Genomic DNA, 25,738 nt, shown 5'->3' with positions numbered 1-25,738 from the left:
CGTGCATATTTAAGCCAATTTCCACTTTACTAAGCCTTTTGGATTTCCCTTTTAATTTTTCAGACTGCTCTAATTTCTTGTCTATCTTCTGCGACTCATTCTGTGGCTATGCCGATATAAGATTACTTGTTTTTTTACTAATTTCGTCTATTTTTTCTTCACGGTTATATACTTCTATATTACTTATTAATTTAAATATTACTACCATCTTTGTGCCAAACCTCCTCCACTAGGATATTGCCACGAACAGAAATGCAAGATTCCTGAATCTCCTCCCCCTATACTGATTCCCTGAGTATGGGACTATTTCTGTATTGTCGGTCTACTTCCTAAAATCTTTTCTACAATCTTTATCTCTTTGTTTCCTTTTATTAACATAAAATGAGTGTTTGCCATACTTATGTGAATTCTGGGCCATTAACTGTCTGGTAAATATAAATTTTTAGGGAACGACTTTATTACAGACATCTATTTTTTAGGGAAATACTAAGTTCAGTTGCCATAATTTTGCCGAGATGGGTCCTTTCTCCCCTGTTTTAAACTGAATCACGTCTCCTACCCACTTTATTTAATTATTTAATGTTGTAATCTCTTCTAATTAAATTGCAATCCTATGCCTAGAAAGTTGAAACAGCCATTGCCAGACTGCCCCTAAAGGAGAATGAAATAATAATAAAGAAAAAGGGACCAGAGTAACAATAATTCTTTCCATGCTCTCTGTCTGAGTGTATAGCAGTAAAAGAAACTGTCTGTCATGCCCCTGACAGTGTTTTACAGAGTATACAAGCAGATGCAGGTGAATGAGAAGGAATGTTAGGTTTCATGTTCCTTCCACAAGGGGATAAGTGAGACTGGCCACTAGACTTACTGGAGAAGGATGATGTAATATATTGATTGTGGACTTGTCCCTTAATCATCCTACCAACTGCCTGAAGTAATTTAGAAAATCTGATGGAAAACCCAAACAAAACTGACCGCTTGAGGCATGTAACTCCACCTCTCGGAACTCGTATCCGGTGTCACAACCAGTGCCCTCACTCTTTACCACACGTTTAAATCAAATTCCCACCATTGATTCGTATTAAATACGAGAAATTTTTTCGTATAATAACATAGCGTCGTCATCAAAAGGAAACAGTTTCTTGGTGAACAAAAGATTTAGGAGGTGATTGCTCACTGTACACTGGTTTACAAAACTCGCAGATGTTCCTGGCAAGGCCGTGTAGTTATAAGTAACAGGAAAAAATTCTTCCATTAAATTTCTGAAAGATATTTTCTTCTTGCTCGTATTGGTATGAATACCGCCACCCAGAGACACCTATTTATTCACTGTTGATACAAAAGTTTTCAGTGTATCGCACCGCATCATAATGTAAACAAAGGAAAAGAAAACGGCTGTCGTGGAGAAACCAAGGTTTCGGACGCGGTTGCAGTGGCATTCTTTTGGTTTCTCCAGCATAGTTTTTTCACATTATGAAGCGGTACGACACTCAGAAAACTATTATGTTAAGTGACTCAAGTCGTAAAAACCTACACTATTATATTTAACAAAAATCCTTTACTGTTTTCCAGAAACTTATCGAAGACCACAAGGCCACATATGTTCCAGGGAAGAAAAGGGATCTCATAGATGCATATTTGTGTGAAATTGCAAAAGCTGAAGAAGCCCAAAATGATAACGCACCATTTACGGGTAAGTAATACGCAATAAACTTTATAACACGCTTTTATTTTAAATATGGTTCATCGGGTGTGTTGGATGTTACACATCCCTATCGGATTTTGCGCCTGCATCTATGATAAGTCTCTTCAAAGTCTTTAATCGTCTCCAAAGTTCCCTCCTCTATGCGGATACTGACAATTACAATTATTGCAATTTTCTAAAATGGGGATCATCGCAAATAGATAAAAACATTCCTTTATTAAGGGCGAATGATGCATAAAAGAAACATGCATAAGTTTTTCTAGGACGGTAAAAATGTTATACTTACAACTCTGTTTTTATCAAAAGGTTTACATGAAAAAGCGGTTCTAGGTGCTTCAGTCCGGAACCCCGTGACTGCTACAGTAGCAGGTTCGAATCCTGCCCTGGGCATGAATGTGTGTGATGTCCTTAGGTTAGTTAGGTTTCAGTAGTTCTAAGTTCTAGGGGACTGAAGACCTCAGGTGTTAAGTCTCATAGTGCTCAGAGCCATTTGAAACATTTGAACAAGCTCACGTTTGTCAGGCGTCCTCGACTGGCTCGATGAATCATCGAACGTAATCGTATGGCAAATGTCTGTGACCATTTGGAACAGTGGGTGTAACGTAGCAACCAACCTCACCGCCATTTGGTAGCTCTACGGAATCTTATATGTTTAGTAAGTCAAAACGCTGCTATATTCGAAGACCTTTTATTGTGAAGTTATTTCTTACAACTGTCAGCTTATTCCATGGCCATTATGAAGCTCAGAAACATATGGAGTTGCTGGTGCATGTATCTTGGTTTTTCGTAGCTTATATATATAATATACATGCTGGATCGTAGGTGCAGCACACACGAAATTATAAAGGTATAATATTGTAATATCTCAGATGTGAAATTTGTTGCTATGCAATATTCATTAAGATGTGCTTAATATTCTTTGTAAGTTTGACAGCTTTATTCTACAACTAAGTCAAAGATTTTATGTGGTTGTATAATGAGCTTGTTCATCTATGGAGCTAAGTACGATAGTAGTAAATCTTTGCTAACGTTCGTTACTTTTGTCTTTCCCTATTTTATCCATTATTGGGTTTTGTGATTTCAGTAAAGTTGTATCATTTTTAAATTTTTAATCAGTTCGTTCGTCAAATATTTGTCTCGATACTTACACGTGTTTATTTAGATTTATATTTATTCCATAGAGTTCATTATTGGGTCCTTTGTTGTTATGTGGAGGATTTTCATCGAATTTTCGATCTGCTTCACATTGTAATGAATGTGAAAAATTCTACATAATCCAAACAAGCAGAATTTTCAAAATTACACATCTAGATCATGCCATAAACAGTGCCACAAACCTGTTCACAGAATTCAAATACATACGAACAGAAAGCCACAGTGTAAACCAGATCGAAAATGCAATGAAAATTTTGCACATAGCACCAAAGGGCTCAATAAAGGGCTTTTTAAAAGAAATAGAAATCAGTATACACAGACACAAACAGCTAGACAAAATTTTTAACGAAGAAACCGACTTAAAATATAAAAATTATATTCACAACTTTACTGAAACTACAGAACACAACAATGGATAAAACATTAGCAAAGAATTAGCTGCAACCATAAAAAACTCCATAGATGAAAAAGATAATTATGTAACCATATAAAACCGTTGACTTCGTTGTTAAATCAAGCGGTTAAACTTATGAAAAATATTAAATACCTTTTAACGAATATTGCTCAGCAACAATTTCCTGCTGAGACATTACATATCTTCAATTCCGTCTGCGCTACACCTGCGATTCGGAGTAGTACAAGGTATTAGACAGTGAAAGCGTTAACGATGTGTCAGGAAGAAAGTACCACAAAACATATACATAAAACAGTTATTAGTTACAAATGAATACTGATATATGCCCTAACAACTGCATATGTTTCTGAGCCTCATAATGACCATGAAGCCGAAATAAGCTTACAGCAGTAAAACTAATGCCGTGATAAAAAGTTTTTGTCTAGCAGCATTTTGGGTTACTAAGTATATAATGTCCTCACACGAGATCTATAACTCTGCATGGCCAGAAGAATTCAGAATCTCTACGGGATCTAATGAGCACTTCCAGCTGGAATCACGAAAGATGGAGGTGGAGTTAAGGCTTGCTCTACCCACCTAAGTGACGCATTCTTCGACAGCCAATGATTGTTCACCAGTGTTCTGAACGCTCTGCATTGAATCTCGTAGCTGTTTGTTGCAAGTTATCAACTCTCGTCGTAGTGGTTAACCAAAAAATTCCATTTAAGCAAGCGACAGACATAATAAACAGGATAAACGCTTTCTTCCAGCGCATAGCACGTGTATGCGAGCACTGCAACTGTCGCTTGGAGCCGGCAATAAATCAAACTCCGTCGGAGCCCCGACCTGCACGACCGAGTGGGGTAGCACAGTGGTTAGCCGACTAGACTTGTATTCGGCAGGACGAAGGTTGAAACACGCATTCGGCCATCCTGCTTTAGAGTAAATTTATGTATTTCACGTCTATGATCACAAATATTGTAGCTCCTCAGAGTACCGGTTTCGGTCAGCAATGACGATCTTAAGATTTGCGGCCAAACACAAATATAACTAGTGGATGTTTACAGCTTAAAACAATAAAATAGATCATGATGAAAAGTATTACTTAAATACATGTGAAACGTATGCACTTTAAATATGGCGAGGCATACCTGTTTTATAAAAAAGCATGTTGTAATGCAGTGGAGTCATGGTGACATCGTCAAATGTTAAACACAAAATCACCACCACCATCGTCATGCATATATAAAATATGGTATATGCTATAGTCATCTTGTCAGCAGTGCAACTGTTAAAAACAAACTGCCATGCAGCAGCCACAACATGTTTGTCTCGCAAGCTCGCCAGATGTCACTACTGTATGCATACACATATTCTTCAATGATGTAATTATACGATATATCACAAAAAGAAGAATACACTCAGTAACGTATGTAGTTCACTTGCCAGGTTTAAAAGTCATGACAATAATGAAATCCAATAAATTAAAACACGATAAAATTTAGGTTGTTAAAAAGGAAATAGATAAACTAAAATAATTCTGATACTCTCCAGTGGCAAATTATGGACGAAAGTATAAAGGCTTAAGTAATAACCAACTTACAGAGTACACAGAATAATTAAAAAGTGACAGACACAAAGAGTGAAATAAGCCCATTGAATGAAAACATGTTGTAGCAAATAACATAGGCCAACGATGGAAGAACTTTTTTGCTGAAAATACCTTATTCTTATGCTTTTTTGGGTGGGAAATCCAAATATTATACTTAAAAAACTGTAGTAACCACCATATCTTCACATTTTACAGTTAAATATATTAAATTAAGCGATTTTTAAAGAATTTTACAGCTTTTATACAGTTAAAATAATTTAAAAAGGCGGTTTAATGAATGTAGATGACGTTGTTAGCACTCCTGTTGTGGTGAATTTGTGATTACAAAACACCAAAGAAACATTACAGACTAAATGAAAAAGTTTTATCTGTCATATTTTGGATCTAAACTTGGTGATCAAGACAAATCTTGGGTTCCGCATAAAGTATGTTATGTGTGTGTTGAAGATCGTACAAATGGTCCAAAAAGGAGGAAAAAGCCTTTGGATTTGATGTTCCTATAATATGGAGGGTGCCAAGAAATCATTCCAATGATTGCTACTTTTGCAGTGTTGATATTACTGGACATATTTCGAAAAACAAGACGCTAATAATCTACCCTAACCTTCTGTCTGCCATACGACCAGTAGGGCATGCTGCAGATTTGCCAGTTCCTGAATCACCAGATGATTTAAATTCTATTCCAACAGAAGTATTTTCTGATGTACAATCAGATTTACATGAACCAGATGATGAATTCCATTGTAATTCAGAAAGTCTAGAGCCCACATTGTTTACTCAGACCGAGCTTAACGATTTGGTTAGGGATCTGGGCTTAACGAAAGAAAAAGCTGAATTGCTTGGCTCTAGATTAATAGAAAAGAATTCATTGGCAGTTGGAACTACATACACATGTATAGAAAGAGAGAGCAGCAGTTTTCCAAGTTTTTTCAGCAAGAAGGTGATTTAGTGCACTGTTCAGACATTCTCGGTCTGATGAATGAGTTTGGTACTGAATACGAAAAGGAAGATTGGAGGCTGTTTATTGATTCATCCAAAACTAGTTCCAAGGCTGTTTTTTTACACAATGGTAATATGTATGCTTCTACACCTGTTGGACATTCTGTAAGTATGAAAGTAAGCTAAAAACCTAGAAATAGTGCTCCATAATATAGGCTATTCTGCTCATGGTTGGATGATATGTGGCGATCTAAAAGTAACATGCATGCTCCTTGGTCAGTGAGGTGGCTTTACGAAATTTCCACGTTTCTTGTGTGAATGGGACAGTAGGGGTAGAGATCAACACTGGTGCAGAAAGAACTGGTCTGTGAGGAGGTCTTTAAACCATTTACGCAAAAACCTTGTAGGTCCAAAAAACGTACTCCTACCACTTCTACATATAGAGCAATGAAACTGTTTGCAAAGGCTTTGCCTAAATATGGACCATGTTTTAAGTGTCTCTGCCAAAAGTTTCCACACCTTTCAGAAGATAAACTAAAAGAAGGTGTCTTTGTCGGATACGACATTAGAAAATTGATGTTTGATGTTAACATTGACTCCACAATGACCTTAAATGAGAAAGAAGCATGAGCATCATTCAAGCAAATCGTTAGAATGTTCTTAGGACATGAAAAAGACCCAGAATGTGTTTCTATTATGGCTACAATGTTAAAGACGTTTAAAACTTCAGGATATGTAATGAGCTTGAAAGTTCTATTTTTGAACAGTCACCATGAGTGCTTCCCGGACAATATGGGAGATGTTAGTGAGGAGCAAGGAGAGCGTTTTCACCAGGACATTAAAGTGATGGAAAAACGCTACCAACATGATGGGGGACTACTGTTGGTCACTTCACCGAGAAGTTCAGCAAGCGATCTATCGTAGAAAAAGCTACAAAAGAAGCTTCAAAGAAAAAAGAGAAAGAAAATACAAATCAGTTCCAACTGACAAGTGAAACCTCTATTAACACATATAATTGTTTTAGGTAGCTTACTGTAAATGCTTACGTTGTAACAAAGCGTTTCAGCAATTTCCCCGTTTACCGTATAGCATAAGATTTTTATACTATATAATAAAAAGCATATTGCTCGAAAACTATGGGTGGTACAAAAAAGCTAAGGCAAGATTCGGATTCAACTAGTAAAAATCTATAAAGATTAGCTACAAAAGTAAAAAAGCTTTTTAAAAAAATTTTCGTTGATCTGTGTAATCAACGGGCTCTGTTGAAGCTACCGACAGAATGCCACATAGGCAAGAAGTGGTTGGACGAATGTAACCGCCAGAGGGCCCCTCGTACCATACGACAAGCCGTTCCAAGAAAAGAATGATAAAACCCAGAACCAGTCCATTAACAAGATTAAGTCGCCTAAGACCACGCGACTAGCCTGTGCGACCATGCCACTACGTCTCCAGTACATTAGAACATTCTTTTTCATAAATAAGTATTCCTCCTCATATTGAAAGCGCATAATTTTCGCATATATTTCAGTAACTCTTTTCGTCATGGCCTATTTTATTATTTTAACTTGTAGACATCCACTAGTTATATTTGTGTTTTGCTGCAGATCTGAAGATGGTATTTCCTGACCGAAACCGGTAGTTTGAGACCCTGCAATATTTCTGATCATAAACGTGAAATAAAGTTATTCTTCATTTTCGGATCACTATTCTCTTCACGTTCATGTCGCAGCTTTTGAATCCTGATTTAGGTTTTCTGTGATTCCCTGAATCGCTTAAGGCATTGTTCCTTTGGAAGGGCACTGCCGCTTTCCTCCTCCATCCTTCCCTAATCCGAGCTTGTGCTCTGTCGGTAATCACCTTGTTGTCTACGATAGGGTTAATACTAATCTCCTCCTCCTCCTCGACCTACGCGAACCGTCGTCGTTGGTGAATCGGACTAGAGTGCTTTCAGCAGGATGTAACATATTTGAGGAGACTTGGACTCTCGCTGAATTGAGGCTATTATCAGGGCTAAGTAGAGGTGCGTTACAAGGAATGAGCGAGATATCTCCAGGCGTTGGTTAGTACTTTGTACGGTGCGTTTATTCGCAAAGCGCTCTAAAAGAGATCTGCTGTCCATAAGCAAAGTAAATGTTTCAGCTGTTCTCAAGAGAGGGTCTAAAAATTTGTGGAAAACCAAACAATATCGTCTAAAACAGTTGCGTCATTGTTACTTATGCAAACGACAACTTTTTTGTACAGGATCAGTACATTTTGTAAGTTACTTGAGAAACAATTTGAAACAGTTTCTACGGATATTCTAATTTGTGTCAGTTCTGTGTGAATGTGTGGTCCTGAACTCTCTGCGTTTATAATGCGTTATTGACTGCACAACAGTGGAGTGATTCGGTGAAAGAAAGAGAGGAAAGGAAAGTAAGGAGCTATAACATGATACACTGACCAACTTCCTCCCATTAGCCTGAGATGAGTTTGCTCCATGCGTGCTCAGATGTTGATCATACCTCTATAAAATGGTTCAAATGGCTCCGTGCACTATGGGACTTAACATCGGAGGTTATCAGTCCCTTAGAACTTAGAACTACGTAAACCTAACTAACCTAAGGACAACATACACACACATGCCCGAGGCAGGATTCTAACCTGCGACCATAGCGGTCACGCGGTTCCAGACTGAGGGCCTAGAACCTCTCGTTCACTCCGGCCGGCATACCTCGATTCTTGTGTTCTTCGTTTTGTGTTCGTCAACACATTTCGTCCTGAGCCACAAACGAACAAATCATGCTCAGAATCCAGTGACTCTTAGGTGCGAGCCTAATGCAGTTTCATTTTGGAACACTCCGTGTCTTTCGACTGGAGACGTAGTAGTGTATTGCAACAAGTCTAGTTCAAGGGGAGATCGATCGGATACTACAACAGGGTAACGAATTACTAGTAATTTCTTAAAACTTGAACGTGGTAAATACTTAAATTTGAAGACGAGCAGTGTTCACACAGATGAAACGAAACTGATGCTGCTGCTAACACTTAGGACATCTGGCACTTCATATAGAGTTATAGTTTGACATCAGAGTCCAATTATTTGTCTCTGACATGACATAATATTCAATATAAATGTTCTAGTCGCAAGTGGTCAGATCTGTAGTACGAGAACAATGTCGTCGTAAGCGATGATTACTTTTGATCACTGATTACATAGACAACGGTCAGAGTGGCACTGCTCTCGGACATACACTGACGGAAAAAAAGTCGCAACACCAAGAAGAAGATGTCAGGCATAACCGAAAACTAATAAGCGTTTTTCTACAACTGAAAAGTATCGTCTATTCAAATCTCTCACCAGTCGCATAAGAGCGGCGTTAGTAACGCCGCTAAGAGGATGAAAATCAGGTTTGCTTTTAATACGCGCTGTAACAGTCGTAAGCGTTAGTTACCTTTGAGACTGAACTTGGTGAGTTGATGTTAGCTGAGAACGCCTTCAAGGCAACAAAGATGCCGTTATCAACACTCACTGAATTTAACAAGGTCATGTAATAGGGCTACAAGAAACTAGATGTTCCTTCCGCAATATTGCAGAAAGACTTGGCAGGAATGTAGCCTCTGTACATGATTGCCGCCAGGGGTGGTCACGAGAAGATCGGGCTCCGGCTAGTTGCGTGCCACCACCGAGAGGGACGACCATTGGGTTTGCCTGTGGCTCTGGCGCATCGCACTGCGTCTGCGGCAGCGATCTGAACAGCAACTGGCGCCACAGTGACCCAACGAACTGTTGCAAGTCAGTTACTTCAAGGATAGCTCCGAGCCAGAAGCCCTGTTTCGTGCATTCCGCTGCCCCCAAACCGCCCCCATTTGCCACTTCAATGGCCTCTAGCGAGAGCCCACTGGCAGGCAGGATTGAGGTCTCTTGTGTTTTTTGATGAAAACTGGTTCTACCTCGACGCCAGTGATGCCTCTGTGTTGGTTAGGAGGAGGCCAGCTGAGGGTGTGCAACCAACCTGTCTGCGTGCAAGACACACCGTATATACACCTGGAGTTATGGTCTGATGTTTTAGTGTGACAGCAGAAGCACTCTCCTGGTTATCCTACACACCCTGAATACAAATCTGTACGTCAATCTGTTGATTCGACCTTTTGTACTGCCATTCATGGAACGCGTTCTAGGAGTCGGTTTCCAACAGGATAACATTCGCCCACATATCGTTGTTCTAACGTCTGTTTCCAATGGAGCACATATGGGACATCATCAGACGACAACCCCAGTGTCTCTGTATTAAGCGATCAAGTGCAACAGGCATGAAACTCCATCCCACAAACGTAACATCCAGCACCCGTGTAACACAATGCACGCACGTTTGCGTGGTTGTATTCAACATTCTGGTAGTTACACCTGTTACTAATGTGCCAGCATTACACATTTGCAGTGGCTTATCCCGTTCTTACATCAACCTGTGATCTTGCAGTGTTACCTAGACAAATGTATCTCCGACATTACATTACTCTATATTAATTATTTTTGGTATTGCAATTTTTTTCCGTTGGTGTAAATAGCTTTCAGACTGCAGCGACGTACGAAAGCAACAGGATACGTGTCTACGGTGATGCCTCTGATTCGTTGCTGCGTTTGGCAAGGTGTGTCTTTACTTGTGGTGCCATCTTGAGGTACCAACTTTTGCATCATGCCTCATTCTGCGGACAACACCAGTCATCATTTCTAGATTATTGTGCAGTGTTTCTGGTATCCCAAGAGGTTTCTAGTATTGTCTCATTAACAAATTTTTAAATAGTTTGCAACTCACTTCCTCACGGAAAACAAAAAATATTATAATACTATGCTTTTTAATGTAAAAATAAAGCTGTTGTTCGGCATAATCGCAGTCCTTTTAGAGCAGCGGTCGGCAAGTTGCGGCCAGCCTTCTCCTTGCAGCCCGCGACATTTTTTTTTTTTTTTATAACGGAAGACGTTATCACCCAGAATTATTTTAATTTCGAATCAAAACTGAAATCCGAGTAACAATGATGAGATCGGAGTAACAATGATGACAGAACGAAACTTCGACCGTGACGACAATCATTGTCTCCCGCCCTCCTATAGTGCCGGTCGATCGACGGAAAGAATTGTGGTTCCATGGCGCAGTATGATAATAACAACTATTTTGTTACTAATTTCTGTAAGGCTACGTTAGTTTCCGCCGTGTTTGTGAGCCTCATCGTACATACCGTGGTGTTTCACCTTCTTCCAAAACCAAATTCTCTTATGTGTTTAATGCTGTTGCGCTGTTTTTACGCACAAGTGGTGTAGTACATTTACATTTTCTCTCGTCCACCAATTGTTAGCAATTGAAGGCTACTACTCGACAAGTGAAGTGACGTATATGATATTCTGTTATGGTTTAGCTACGAGCCCTTTACACCTACGCTGAAAATTTCCACAGGACAGAGTGCCTTCTGATAAGCTGATCGGCTGACTTTCTCGGCGTATGAGGGACATAGGTACCCTCGCATCTCGGAAAACTGACAGTGGAAGGTCCCGCGTGTTCCACACGCCTGACGGATGATCGTGTGCTATGTTCGGTGCAAGAAATACCTGAGAACAGTTTGCGACGATTAGAAGCAGCAGCAGAAGGCATGTCGCACTCTCTTATCTGGGGAGTACTTCCTGAACAATTGCTGCACCCATATCATCCGCAGCGCGTTCAGGGCCTAAGGCCACAGGATTATCATGGCAGATGGCGGTTCTGCCAATGGCTGTTGTAGAATCGTGCCGCAGATTCACTGCTCACATCCAGATTTTATTTACCTATGAAGCAAAGTGCACAAGATATGGTGCTGTGAATTTCTATAGCCAGTATGTATGGGTTGATGTAAATCACCAAGCAATTCAGGAATGAATGCATCAACAACGATTATCCATTAACGTATGGGCAAGCGTACATTGTGACAGATTAATAGGGCCATACATGCTACCACAAAGATTAATTGGGGCGCAGTATATGGACTTCCTCCTTAAAATATTGCTTACCTTGCTGGAGACTGTGTCACTGTAGCAACGAATAGAAATGTTGTTCATACGTGATGGTGTGCGGGCGAACGTTGTTCACAAGATGTGCCGTGAACATCCGATACAGACGTTTCAGGACCCCTGGTTTGATTCGAGTGTGGGTCTGAGAGGGGAGGGGGGGGAGGGAGAGAGAGCTACTTGTAACATTAATGTGAATGAGTAGTGTGTTGATGTTACAAGCAGCTGTTGTCCTATGATTGTTTCCCCGTCTCCAACCTCATAGGTTGTATGTTAGGTTCGCCAGCCTAAGTTCACTTTCAGAGCCACGTGAGACAAAGGCCGTCAACCTACTAGACTTACGTGTTTCGACTACTTCAGTCTCAAATATCTGAAATTCGTTCTGAAAGTTTCCTTTAAGGTAATTGTTTTGATTTACTTTCAGATTTCGTACTGGCTTGGTTGATTGGTTGTAACTTGTCTGTTGTTTACCGTTGAGTGACTTTGTGCATTTCCTAAACTGCGAGAGAATCCAAATATGTCTGCCTGCGAGAATACAGCATGAAAATGGCCGTGTTTTATAATCTTTAATGAAATATCTAAACGTCTCTGATATGGATATCTCATTCAACAATGAATCTAGCTACTTTCAAATGTTCTGCCAATATTACCTTCATTCCTCTTTATAGTCTTTCCATTCTAAATCGCTAATCAGATACTTCTCCTCCAACTCACAACATTCTATGATAATGTGACCATTGTAATCGTCGTTGATTCAGCATGGGAGCACAGGGGGTTTGGTGTGCAGGACTCCATTACCAACAATGTGCACTGAACAATGACCACCGAAGCACTTTTGTCTGTACCACCATATGGTCCTGACGTCAGATCTGCCACAGACTGCCGCATATCTTTACAGAGCGGGAAGCGAGACCGCGCTCCCCACTCCCACAAAGCAACATGCCAGATCGTTTTCCGAGAGTGCGTACAACGCAGTGCTCCCACAAAGCAACATGCCAGATCGTTTTCCAAGAGTGCGTACAACGCAGTGCCGCTGTAGTGTCCACCTACGAAAAATGCTTGCGTGCTTCTGGAGTTGTGCCACACGTCGCAGTGATTTGCTTGGTTGGTGGAGGGGGTAAGTAGGACAGAGCGGGATCCAACTACTATGGCACATGCAGTATTTGTTTCGTGCACACAGGCACCATCGCAGAAGCTAATTGTTCCGATCTAACTATTGAAACATTCATCAGAAATGTTGGCCGACCGCTTCACTGCCTCAGAGGATGAGCAGCTTTCGAGCTGGTATCTGAATAGCATATTTTGTGGAACATTCCTGATGCCGAGTTGAGACACCAAACGGAAAACGAGTACATTTGGGCACAAATAGTAAGATAAGTTAATGAAACAAGTAATTAGATTTATAAATATATTTGTTCTGAGTCTTTAATCATTGTTATGACGAGTTGGATGTTGTCATCGTGATCAGTTCTATGAACGTACTCGTTGAAGTAAACACTGGATCTGCACCTCACATTTTACCCCTCTGCTTTGGTGTAATCACGTACATCTACAAAGGGTATTATGCTGTGCTTAGGCACTTCATTAAGTACTGATAAGTCTGCGTTATAAGGCAGTGGGACGTGGCATTCCTCCGCGTAGTCGGGCAAATGCTTTGTTACTAAAATGTTATACGCTCCTTCTTCACGATGGAAGAACATTTGTCTGACTGCTTTGCGCTTCTACAGTGCCCTTCCAAATATCATACAGTCTTTCGCGTCTTCCCTAAATTCGATGTAGTTTTTTGAGTGCCAGATTAACAGCTTTTTAGATCGTACGTGCGCTGCACGTTCGGCCTTCGCTGCCTCCATTACTACTGTAGCGCTGCACTGCCCTGCGCCTAGCACAATGTTCCTCGTAGAATGATAGAACTCCCGTCGCACCGTTGAACCACACAATACCGCTCTCGTCTTGGAGAAAGTGTAGCACCCACCGATCTCCAACTAATAGTAACAGTAAATTAAAGCCTTTCTGAAACTTTCTCTCTCTTGCACCTATTCCCCCCCCCCCCCCCTCCCACACACACACACACACACACACAATGTAAAGAGAAATAATTTGTCACTTACAACATATCGGATGGTGGTTTGCTAAAAATTCTGCATTATACGTAAGATATCAATTTATAACTTAACTGTTACTAACTAGTTCAAATGTTTGTGAAGTCTTATGCGACTTAAATGCTAAGGTCATCAGTCACTAAGCCTGCACACTACTTAACCTAAATTATCCTGAGGACAAACACACACACACACACACACATTCATGCCCGAGGGAGGGCTCGAATCTCCACCGGAACCTACTGGACAGTCCATAACTGCAGCGCTTTACACCGCTCGTCTAATCCAGCGCGGCTGAGTGTTACTAGCTAGTTTATTGACCAGTAAGCTTGTGCACGTTATCGACATATGTTACTAAAGGCAACTACAAATTTATGTTACTGTACAACACATAGTTTAGGAGATGTGGCATAATAAATATATAGTAGTGTGATAAACCAACTTTTCTTAAAAACTTAAACATATTTCTATTTCAGTGGCACATTACCATTGAATTAAAAAAAGATGTCAGACGTAGTTCTCGTATCACTCTTTCATGCATGCGTGTCAAATTATAAAAGAACATCACTTTAATTTATTATCTTTTGACAGACACCGCCCGTACCTAGGAAAACGTTAAACGCCGCGGTCAGCAACCTGTTTCGGAAAAGGAAAGATAACAGCCGTATTCTGCAGCGCGCTGCGATAAATTTCCACGCGTAGGAAAACGTACGACTTAAGCCTCATATCACAGCGTTCTGTTATGAGCCGTACACTACCAATGCCTCGTCGCCTACTCGTTGTTTCACCGTCCTTCAATCACTTTCCATAATTGATGATGACAGGAGCCCGAAATGCAGCTGAGCAGCTATGCCTTCTCCAAGATCCCCGGTCCGAGATTCAGACTCATAACAATCTGCCCTTTGTCAAAGTCGCTTATATCAATGGTTTTCCGATTTGTGGCCTGTGTCGGCACTAGAATGATTTCCCAATAGTTTCTGTTCTGGGTACACTTACCATATTTTACGGACTATAAGACGCAACTTAATATTTAAGCAATTTTAAAAATATTTTTACAATTTTTATTATTAGATTCCAAAGATAGACTAAAAACATTCTTGGTTTATAAAACCCAACTGACTTTATAACCCCTGAAAATCGTCATGTGAACTTTCCTCTTCTTCTTCTTTTTTTCTTCTTCTTCTGTTTCTTTCTCTTCGTCGTCATCATTGTCCTTTTCCTGTATAATATAGTCTTCAATTCCGTCGAGAAGCCTTACTTCTTGACAGATTTAACAATAATGTCTTCTCTCACTAAATATCACGACTATTTCATCCACTGACACAACTGTTTGATTACAAGTCGTTTTAAAGGTCCCTTCAGCTTGAATTCATGTTGAGTTTCGTCCATCAACCAATTGTTCCGTTCCCCTCTCACAGGCAATTTAAACTTTTTTTTGTCGAGATATCAAGAGGTTGCAATCGTGAAGCAAGTCCTACCCGAATAACAGCAACCTCTGTACTTCTCTGTATCAATTTCTCTTTCACAGAATTTTGCAAATGACGGCTAAACTAATCTGGCACAAGAAGAGAACCCTCTTAAAGCACCTTTCCTTCTCTCCCACACTTTATTAATCCATGATTTCATACTAATCTCGTCCATCCAACTCTTGTCATGGACATGAGCAACACATGGCGATGTTTCAGAAGATTTTGGCATTGTTTTGCACTTGAAAATGATCATTGGATTAAGTTTAGTTTCGTCAGTACAACAACAGCGTAGCGCAGTTTTTCATGGCTACTTGTTTTTGTAGTTACCGTGTTAGCACCTTTCATGACAACAGTTCTGTTACTCAGCACATCAAGTTTTAGTGAAATTTCGTCCATATTCGCTTTCTGGCTTATTTCCATACTGGTTTCCTTTCGATGTTGAATAATAATGCGACAGAAATACAATATTTTCTCTTCATACTCTTGTGGCATTTTCTGAGATGTTTTGTTTTTGGTTCAATTGCTAAGTCCATGACCCTTCATAAACCTGTATTACCAACCAACTCCACCCTTAAAACCTGTTAAGTCCCACTGTAGCGCTAGTTTACTAGTGTGTATCTAAATCATTTTTGTTCTCCACTGCCATTTTGACAGTCTCCTTGAATCCATTTCAATACGTCATCTTCTAGTTCCCGTCAATTTGCATTCAGTCATGTGTTTGCACATTTAGTCTTCCTCTTTTCTTCAATTATTCTTTACTAGCCCGCCAATCGCTAATGGTTTTTCCTGTTGATGGAGGGCCGAAATGCCACTTAGCTGTTCTGTTTTCATGTTCTTCCACATATGCTATTCCTTTCAATTGATGGCCCACTTCATACGAATACCTTTTATTTTCTTCGGTTGTGAAACTAGCCACTAACAAAAATTCTGTACTGTTACCAATAACACAAATTACTTTCAATTCTCAGGCTCACTGGCAGCGTAGACTGCAATGACGCGTCATTAGCTACACAGTGTTCTTCGTTTGTGACAGCGAGGCGGCAGGGAGACAGTGTTAACAAGCTTCTGAATCGCCGCAACTTAGGTTCATCTCATGAGTGCACTCCTGCTGCCTAATTGAATGCAGTGTTGCCAGATAGAGACAGGTTTCCCACGGCATCGAATATTTGGCCATTTATAAGAGTGGTGAGAATTTTAAATCAAACAATGGACATCTTATATTAATTTTGACTGCAAGACGCTCCTGAATTTTGGAGGTAATTTTTCGAAAAGAAGTGCTTCTCGTAGTCCGTAAAATACGGTATAAACTCCTCATAGCGTCACGTTTCTGTAACGCCACCAGGTGAAATTAAACCTCGCATTGAACAGTGGTCATAATGTTCTGGCTCATTACGTTGTAGAGTGTCCCTCATCAGTCACCACTCGAAACCTATGTTCTCCACTTCTCTATTACTACATCCATCTCTTCACCAAAACTTCTCAGTATTTTCCGCCTATTCACACTCATCTAATAGAGTAGAAGTGATTCAGTATTTTACCTCTCTGTCAGTTGAACTTCTGCTTCCTGTTCAAGCCTGCACTTGTTCACCACCTCTCCAGAGCCGTTGTTCTCGCTCAACTTTCTCTACTACCCTGTGTCCAGCACCCGTCGCCAGGCTCCACGGCAATTACATCCCCATCCCTAGTAAACGAGCTGGTGGACGTGTGAAATTGTAGTGATTATTTGGCTGTAGAACCCCAGAAGCATGAGACACGAATTTAGTGTCTTCAGAGCTGATCTTACGCGTCTTCGTAAGGTTACGGCCCGCTGTGTGAAGTTTAGAGACAAGAACTTAATGTATCGGTTACAATGAGGTGGAAAAGTCATGGGATAGCGATATGCACATACATAGATGGCGGCAATATAGTGTGCACAAGGTGTAAAAGGGCAGTTCACTGTGGGAGACGTCATTTGTATTCAGGTGATCCATGTGAAAAGGTTTCTGACTTGATTATGGCCACACGACGGGTATTTACAGGCGTTCATCAAGGAATGGTAGTTGGAGTTAGCTGCATAGGCCATTCCATTACAAAAATAGTTACGGAATTTTAGTTGGCGAGAGATGAAGGTACGGTTCGAGTGTGGTGCAGACTCCACAAAGCCTGACCCAAGTCGTCAACAAGATATTGTTCAAGATGGTGGTGGCTCCATAATGGTGTGGGCTGTGTTTACGTGGATCATTGACTGTAAATAGTTATGTTCGGCTACTTGGACACCATTTTCAGCCATTCATGGGCGTCACATTCCCAGACAACGACAGAATTTTTGTAGATGACAAAACGCCATGTCACCAGGACACAACTGTTGGCTACTGGTTTGAAAACCATTCTGGACAATCTGGGCGAATGGTTTGTCAACCCGAATTGCCCGACATGAATCCCATCGATCATTTATGGTACGTAAGCGACAGATGAGTTTGTGCACAAAATCCTACACCAGCAACACTTTCGCAACTATAGACGGCTATTGAAGCTGCATGGCGAAGTATTTCTGCAGGGCTCTTCCAACGACTTGTTAACTCCATACCACTACGAGTTGCTGCACTAAGCCGAGCAGAAGGAGTTCCGACACGGTATTAGGATGCATCCTATGACTTTTGTCAAATCAGTACATGTTCAGTGTTAGTGCACTATGTGGATTGTGTACCCTAAGTACATTTCACCACATTCGCATGGCACTTCGAATACACTGGGCACTCTCAAATTAAGGTCGTCTTTCGCTGACTGCAGCTCTTTTCTAATTGAAGCTGTTTGCGATACATTGCCGTAACCCTACATCGTACATTCACATAGTTCAAATGGCTCTAAGCACTATGGCACTTAACATCCGAGGTCATCAGTCCCCTAGAATTAGAACTACTTACACCTAACCAACCTAAGGACATCACACACATCCATACCCGAGGCGGGATTCGAACCTGCGGCCGTAGCTGCAGTGCGGTTCTGATCTGAAGCGCCTAGAACCGCTAGGTCACAGCGGCCGGCTACATCGTACATGCTAGGCAAATTTTATGCAAGGATGTTGTCATGAAAAACACCAGGAACAAACCAACATTGTTTCCACAGTGCCTCTGACCTATTTTGCTTTTTTCAGTTGTGGTGGTAAAGTAGTATTCTAGTGGCTGAGTTGTTGCTCAGTTTCTAAGTCGTACTCACAATAGCACGTCTGGTCACCTTTAATTTTTTGGTAAAATCCGTCTTGTGGCGTGGTTACATCGTACTGCCAACTGCGAAAATGGCGGACACGTGAGATAATGTTTATGCGAACAGGCACTCTGACCTAACTGACGCTTCTGCACACAGGACGATTATCATTCTATTCGATTGCATTTAGAGTGTTACACATGACATTTGTGAAATAATTACTTGTTTTGTTACGCTGATGTTTGCTACTTATAAAAGCCAGTGTTTTATTTAAATGGTGTTGACATCATTGATGCAGGTAATGCTACGGATACACTGTCCAGTCACATTAATGTGACCACTTGTCAAAAGACTTAATGGCCACCTTTTGCAACGGGAGCCATGCAGGAAGGGAGTAAATCAAGTTCTTGGAGGTACTGACGGGGGTGTGGAGCCATGCGGACTCCAATGCCGTGGCCGGCTGCGCTAGAATTTTCGGTTCATTATCCATGGTGCAAAGAGCCCGATCGAGATGCTCCCACAGATTCTCGACTGGAATTAAATTAGGGAAGCTTGGTGGCCAGAAGAGTACGGTAAAATCATCTTGCATCTTTTCGGACCACAAATGGGCACTGCGACCTGAGTTACATGTTACATTGTCCTGTTGATAGATGTCATAGTAACAAGGAAAAAACAAACTCCATGGAGAGTGGACAAATTCCCCAAGGAGAGATGCGTACTTGTGTTCATCCATCGTTGTTTCCAGAAAGTCGAGATAACCCGGGGAATGCCATGAAAACATTCACCAAATGATAAAGCTCCCTCCATGTTGTGGGGTGTTTGCTTTCAGAAGTTTCACACTACCCACACAAGAGACCATCAGTCTGATTGAGAAGAAAACGTGATTCATCCGAAAAGTCACTTAGTGGGTGTCTAGTTGCGGTATTAACGTGCTATTTCCTGTATTCGTCGTTGATGAACAGCAGCTAGCTTGGATGCACAAACCGGGTACCTACTGTGGAGGCCAATACACAGCAGTGTGCACTGAATGGTCATTGGGAAGACACTACTGGTTGCTTCTTGGTTCATCTGGGTGGTTAGATGCTCAACAGCTGCACGTCTGTTCGACCGTATACACCTTTACAGCTGTAGTCCACCCCTGTAACCTATGGCCCGTGTGCATCACAGCTGCTTCGGCGCTAGTTTTGGATAGCGCCATTTTCCCAGGGACAGTGCACTTCAACCACGGCGGCCGGCCGCGGTGGTCTCGCGGTTCTAGGCGCGCAGTCCGGAACCGTGCGGCTGCTACCGTCGCAGGCTCGAATCCTGCCTCGGGCATGTATGTGTGTGATGTCCTTAGGTTAGTTAGGTTTAAGTAGTTCAAGTTCTAGGGGACTGATGACCACAGCAGTTGAGTCCCATAGTGCTCAGAGCCATTTAACCACGGCAGCAAGCGAACCATTTACAAATTAGCCGCTTCGTAAACACTTCCACCCTTGGGCCTAAAGCCGATGATCATGCTCTTTTGGACGTCAGCTAAATTGCTTCATTTCCGCATTACAACAACTGCACTGTTTTCCGTGTTCCCCGACATGCCTTACATACCCTCAGCTGCTAGTGCTGCCACCTGCCGTCAATGAGGGGTTATTGCACGCTGACGTCGAGCGTTGGTGGTGTCACAATAACGCGACGGGACCGTGTAATGCTGCTATGGTGGTGGGTTTCTCTGGGCAGAGGTAGCTGCAAGAAATAATCATATTCAACAGGAATATCAGCGTTTATTGACAATTGCCTTGTGCTTACAAATTAAGACTTTAGCCCCAATAGCCGGCCGAAGTGGCCGTGTGGTTCCTAGGCGCTACAGTCTGGAACCGCGAGGCCGCTACAGTCGCAGGTTCGAATCCTGCCTCGGGCATGGATGTGTGTGATGTCCTTAGGCTAGTTAGGTGTAAGTAGTTCTAAGTTCTAGGGGACTGATAACCTCAGCAGTTAAGTCCCATAGTGCTCAGACCCATTTGAACCTTTTTTTTTTTTTTTTTTTTTTTTTAGCCCCACGGCCGGCCGGAGTGGCTGAGCGGTTCTAGGCGCTACAGTCTGCAACCGCTACGGTCGCAAGTTCGAATCCTGCCTCGGGCATGGATGTCTGTGATGTCCTTAGGTTAGTTAGGTTTAAGTAGTTACAAGCTCTAGGGGACTGATGACTTCAGCAGTTGAGTCCCATAGTGTTCAGAGCCATTTGAACCATTTTAGCCCCAAGACATTAATAAAATCTAAAAGAATAAAAACAATTGTTGATTACAGGCCCAAAATTACAATAACAGCTTTCAAGAAAATTTCTTTAAGTGCAAATTGATCAGCACTCCAACATCAGTAGCGACATATCAGCTTAAATACTAATGAGCAGTCACCGTTTAGCTAAAGTATGAAATACAACATGGCAGCAAAATGACAAAATAATTCTTATAAACTTTTCCTTAAAGCAGGGTAAATACTGCGTCAGCAACCTCAGCAGTGACTAACCAGCTCACATAATAACACGTAGTCACCGTGAAACTAAACTGCGTAATACAACACAGCAGCAAAATGACAAAATAACTTTTAATTAAATTCTCCTTAAGACAGTTTAAACAGTACTTCGGCAATCTCAGGACTGACTTACAACGAGTTATCACTGAGAAATTACCAAAGCAGACACAGTAACAACCATTTTTGAAGAATTTTAATTGGGTTGTCATTAATTGCAGAATCAGCTGATTTCGGGAGTAATTTATCACATTAAATAGTGCTGTGCTCCACCACTCAGTGTGACACGGCACAAAAATGCCAATAACAGATTTTAATAATTACTTTTTCGAAAACATCGTTAAATATCAATCATGAAATGACCTTAGAGCCTACAGCTCCATACAACCAAATGTTGGCTAGATAATGCTTTATCTACTTAGTCTTAAAATTAAGATGAGCCAGCATATAAATACCAACCAACAGCACCTCATGGGTTGACACACCCTTAGTACATCTGGCCGAGGGAGACTTCCACGCCGCGCGGAATTAGCCGAGCGGTCTGAGACGCAGCAGTCATGGACTGTGCGTCTGGTCCCGGCGGAGGTTCGAGTCCTCCCTCGGGCATGGGTGTGTTTGTCCATAATTTAGGTTAAGTAGTGTGTAAGCTTAGGGACTGATGACCTCAACAGTTAAGTCCCATAAGATTTCACTCACATTTGAACATTTTATGAGACTTTCATGGTGGCTTAACCATACCCTCGCAAAACAACTGCAATCCTAAGTTAGGTTTAACACAGGCCACTACTACAACAGATAAATCTACCATCAGATATCGGGCAAATATCCAGTTACGTAGATAGTGTAAATACGGTTATATTCTTTTGCAATGTTGTAGCTCGTCCATTAACAAAGGACTATGAACGTCCGTCACGACAAAGCGCTATACACTGAAGCGCCAAAGAAACTGGTAGAGGCATGCGCATTCAAATACAGAGGTTTGTAAACCGGCAGAATAACGACGCAGCAGTCAGCAACGCCTGTATGAGACAAGTGTCTGACGCAGAGTGTGAAACATTTAATGAAACATCATCGATATGGGCTTTCGGAGCCAAAAACCCACTCGTGTACCCTTGACGACTGCACGACACAAAGCTGTACCCCTCGCCTGCGCCCGTCAACACCGACACTGAATTGTTAAAGACTGGCAAAACATGTTGCCTGATCGGACGAGTCTCGTTTCATATTGTATCGAGCGGATGGACGTGTACGGGTACAGAGACAACTTGATGAATACATGAATGCTGCATGTCAGTAGGTAACTATTCAAGGTAATGGATACTCTGTAATGGAGTGGGGCGTGTGCAGTTGGAGTGATACGGGACACTTGATACTTATAGATACGACTCTGACAGGTGACACGTGCGTAAGCATTCTGTCTGGGCGCCTGCATCCTTCATGTCCCTTGTTCATTCCGACGGACTTGGGCAATTCCAGCAGGAGAATGCGATACCCCACACGTCCAGAACTGTTACCCAGTGGCTCCAGCAACGCTCTTCTGAGTAGAAACACTTCATCTGGCCAAAAGACTCCCCAGACATAAACATTGACCATGTCTGGGATACCTTGCAACGTGCCATTCAGGACAGATCTCCACTCCCTCGTAGTCTTATGGATTTATTGACTGCCCTGCAGGATTCATAGTGTCAGTTCCCTCCTGCACTGCTTCAGACATTAACCGAGTCCTTGCAATGTTGTGTTGTGGCACATCAACGCTCTTGCGGGGGCCCTACACGATATTAGGAAGGTGTACCAGTTTCTGTGGCTCTTCAGTGTAATTCAAAGGCAATAGTCACCTCGAGCCCCGCAACACATGTTGGAACCTTCCGGCAACCGAAAAAATATTCGCGTCCAAGGACGTGTATTCAGCTTTTGCTCATACTAAGTCTGCTCTCTGTGCCACAGATTCCGCGTGAGCAACGAAGGTCAGCCAATATAAATTAGCTTAGGATCCATGCTCGCTGAAGTACAGTCCCTCCGGCTCTGCAGTAGGTACTCTAACACTGCGCAGTAGGTACTCTAACACTCCACATACAGAGCTGCCATGTGGTCCTTGCTTCATTTTCACACCACGACAGCACGCGGCAAGAGGCCCAACCCGCTGTAGCACCCTCGTCCAAGCTCTCTTGCGGCAGCCCACGTTTCCGAAACCACTAGGCCATCGCCCTTTTGACAGACTAGAGAAATTCGCTATATCAATCGGCAAACATAATCGAGCTTTAATAGATCAACGTAGAGACTCACATGGCTCAGTTACTTTTTTTGTTAGTTTCTTTAGAAAATCTCTTTCAAATCGACGATGGACAAGTAGAAAATGGAGGCATGGAGAATACTTAATGGAGAATAGTTAGAGGACAACGGCATCAAGACACACTGTACGCTTTTGTCTTCTCACATTCATTGTCGTCTCTAAACGTCCATTATGATTAGTAGTACATACACCTCAGCAATATGTGCTCGATTACGTTGGGCAAAGCCAACTCGGAATTGAATGTGGATCAACGATTCAGGTTATCTTCACCAATCACTGCAGCGTTTTTCTTACGCCTGAAGGTCTTCGTAGAAGAGTGAGAAGGCTCCAAGGTACCAATGCGTGCAGTCACAGGGATTAAGCGTGGGGCTGGGTCAGTTATGTTTTAGACCGAGACCTATTGAGTAGTGTTGGGGAGAAGAGAAGTTTGTGGCACAACTTGACTAGAAAAGGGATTGGCTGGTAGAACATATTCTGAGCATCAAGGGATCACCAATTTAGTATTGGAGGGCAGTGTGGAGGGTAAAATCGTAGAGGGAGACCAAGAGACGAATACACTAAACAGATTCAGAAGGATGTAGGTTGCAGTAGGTACTGGGAGATGAAGAAGCTTGCCCAGGACAGAGTAGCATGGAAAGCTGCATCAAACCAGTCTCTGAACCGAAGACCTTAACAATAACAACCAGGTACAAATTTCGGACGCTTCTCGTCGTAATCGAGGGTAATTTTGGGGCTGTTTTGTATCGAGACAGCCCCACAGTTTCGTTTTTCACTACAGCAGTGCGCCACTATACAGCACCCATCTCATAACCACAGTGCTTTAGGACCAGGAATCAACTGAATGGGATGGTCTGCGGCAGGCCAAACTTCACGAGTGCATATTGTGGGGGTCGTGTGCTGCCCAGCTTGTCACTCGGCTTTTTCAGTCCTTCTCGGAAGTAACTGACTGACCTGCAAGGTAATTCTAGTCTTAATTACAAATCATCTTACGTTAAAACTAGGTCCAGGACGTCTACATTGCTTTTCTCTGGTAGATTTTCCGAGTCTTCATAATGAGATTGCAAGAATGCTGCAACATTTCTATCGACATATTTGTGTTAAAATAATAATAAATAACAATAATAATAAATAAAAATTAAATTATGTCTTCAGAGAGCCAAAAATAATTAATTCATTCTGAAAAATAGTTTTGTTTGTGATGTGTGTTTTCGAGAAATGTGAATTATAAGACCAGTTCATATGCAGAACGAGTGTACTACCATTTCAAAGGGACGCGGTTACTGCTTCCACTGTTTCTCGTCCTCCTGCACGGCGCAGCGATGGGGGAGACTGTGACGCGAGGCTGAGCGCTTTGGCACTTTGGCCCAGGAAATGCCTGCAAGCTGGTACCTTGGCCGCACCTGTTCTACAATATTTGCTCACATTAATCCGACAAAGAATGCTTGGAACAAGTTGAAACTATCAGTGCATAGTCGTGGGAATCTTACTCGAGAGGCCGCCATCGAGAATTGAAATAGGCTTCATTTCAACTATCGTGGACAGTGAGCCACAGTGGATCAAACCATGTTGCAATGTGTGGTGAACATATGTGCAATTTCCAAGGGATTGCCTTTACTTTGGTTACTAATTTGTTTTTATTTGTGTTATTTTCATAAAACTTGTTCTTTCATTCCCCGCTCCCCTTGAATCTAATCCCAAATATTTTCACAGGTACACCGGTGCTGCAGACTTTTCTTGGGCATTTTAATTAGATAAGCTCTTCCCGACCAGTTTCTTGTATTGTTCTTTGTTTTCCAGAGGATCAGCTTCTCGTGGTGTTATACGACATGTTTGTTGCTGGCTTGGAAGAAGTAAGCCACGCTCTTCGATTTGCATTTCTTATGATGTTACGGCATCCCGATGTCCAGGAACGAGTGCACAATGAGATAAAAGAAGCAGTTGGTACTGACAGATTTCCAACACTCGAGGACAAAGACAGGTATTTAGATAAACGTTATACCGTTACACGTAAAGGAGAAAATTGATGGCATTCGACATCTAGAATTCGTAATTTTGTGACATATCTAACCCATCAATCTTAATTTCGAAAAATGAATTGAAGTTTACCATTAGCTGTACAGCATTGACCCTTTACAATATTAATTCTTTAAAAAATGTGTCGCTTTTCAGTTCTCTAGAATTTCTTTATTGTATATTTTGCATTTTTAAAATGTCATTCTCACACTCGTATGTCATTCCAGTTTTCTGTTATCTACCACCAGTACCAAGCTTGACCGCTTTGTTTACTATTATACAAGAGACATTTCATAGGTTTTTTTTCAATTTCGGTAACAAGCCTAAGTCTGCTGGACTCATGTCCGGGCTGTAGGGAGGATGT

At 41.7% G+C, this 25,738-nt stretch overlaps 1 protein-coding gene across 1 annotated transcript in view; it reads left to right on the top strand.

Moving 5' to 3' along the window:
* The window catches only part of LOC126267291 (methyl farnesoate epoxidase-like), a 261,401-nt gene that overhangs the window by 124,347 nt on the left and 111,316 nt on the right, over positions 1 to 25,738 (top strand). The window contains exons 5-6 of the mRNA XM_049972367.1: positions 1,573 to 1,693; positions 25,159 to 25,339. Coding sequence (XP_049828324.1) covers positions 1,573 to 1,693; positions 25,159 to 25,339 — 302 coding nt within the window. The remainder of the gene's footprint in view (positions 1 to 1,572; positions 1,694 to 25,158; positions 25,340 to 25,738) is intronic.

Source organism: Schistocerca gregaria, chromosome 4, assembly GCF_023897955.1.
Source record: "Schistocerca gregaria isolate iqSchGreg1 chromosome 4, iqSchGreg1.2, whole genome shotgun sequence".
NCBI classification, from domain to species: Eukaryota; Metazoa; Arthropoda; class Insecta; order Orthoptera; family Acrididae; genus Schistocerca; species Schistocerca gregaria.
Note: the sequence above shows the minus strand (reverse complement) of the source record. Positions and strands in the feature narration are given on the sequence as shown.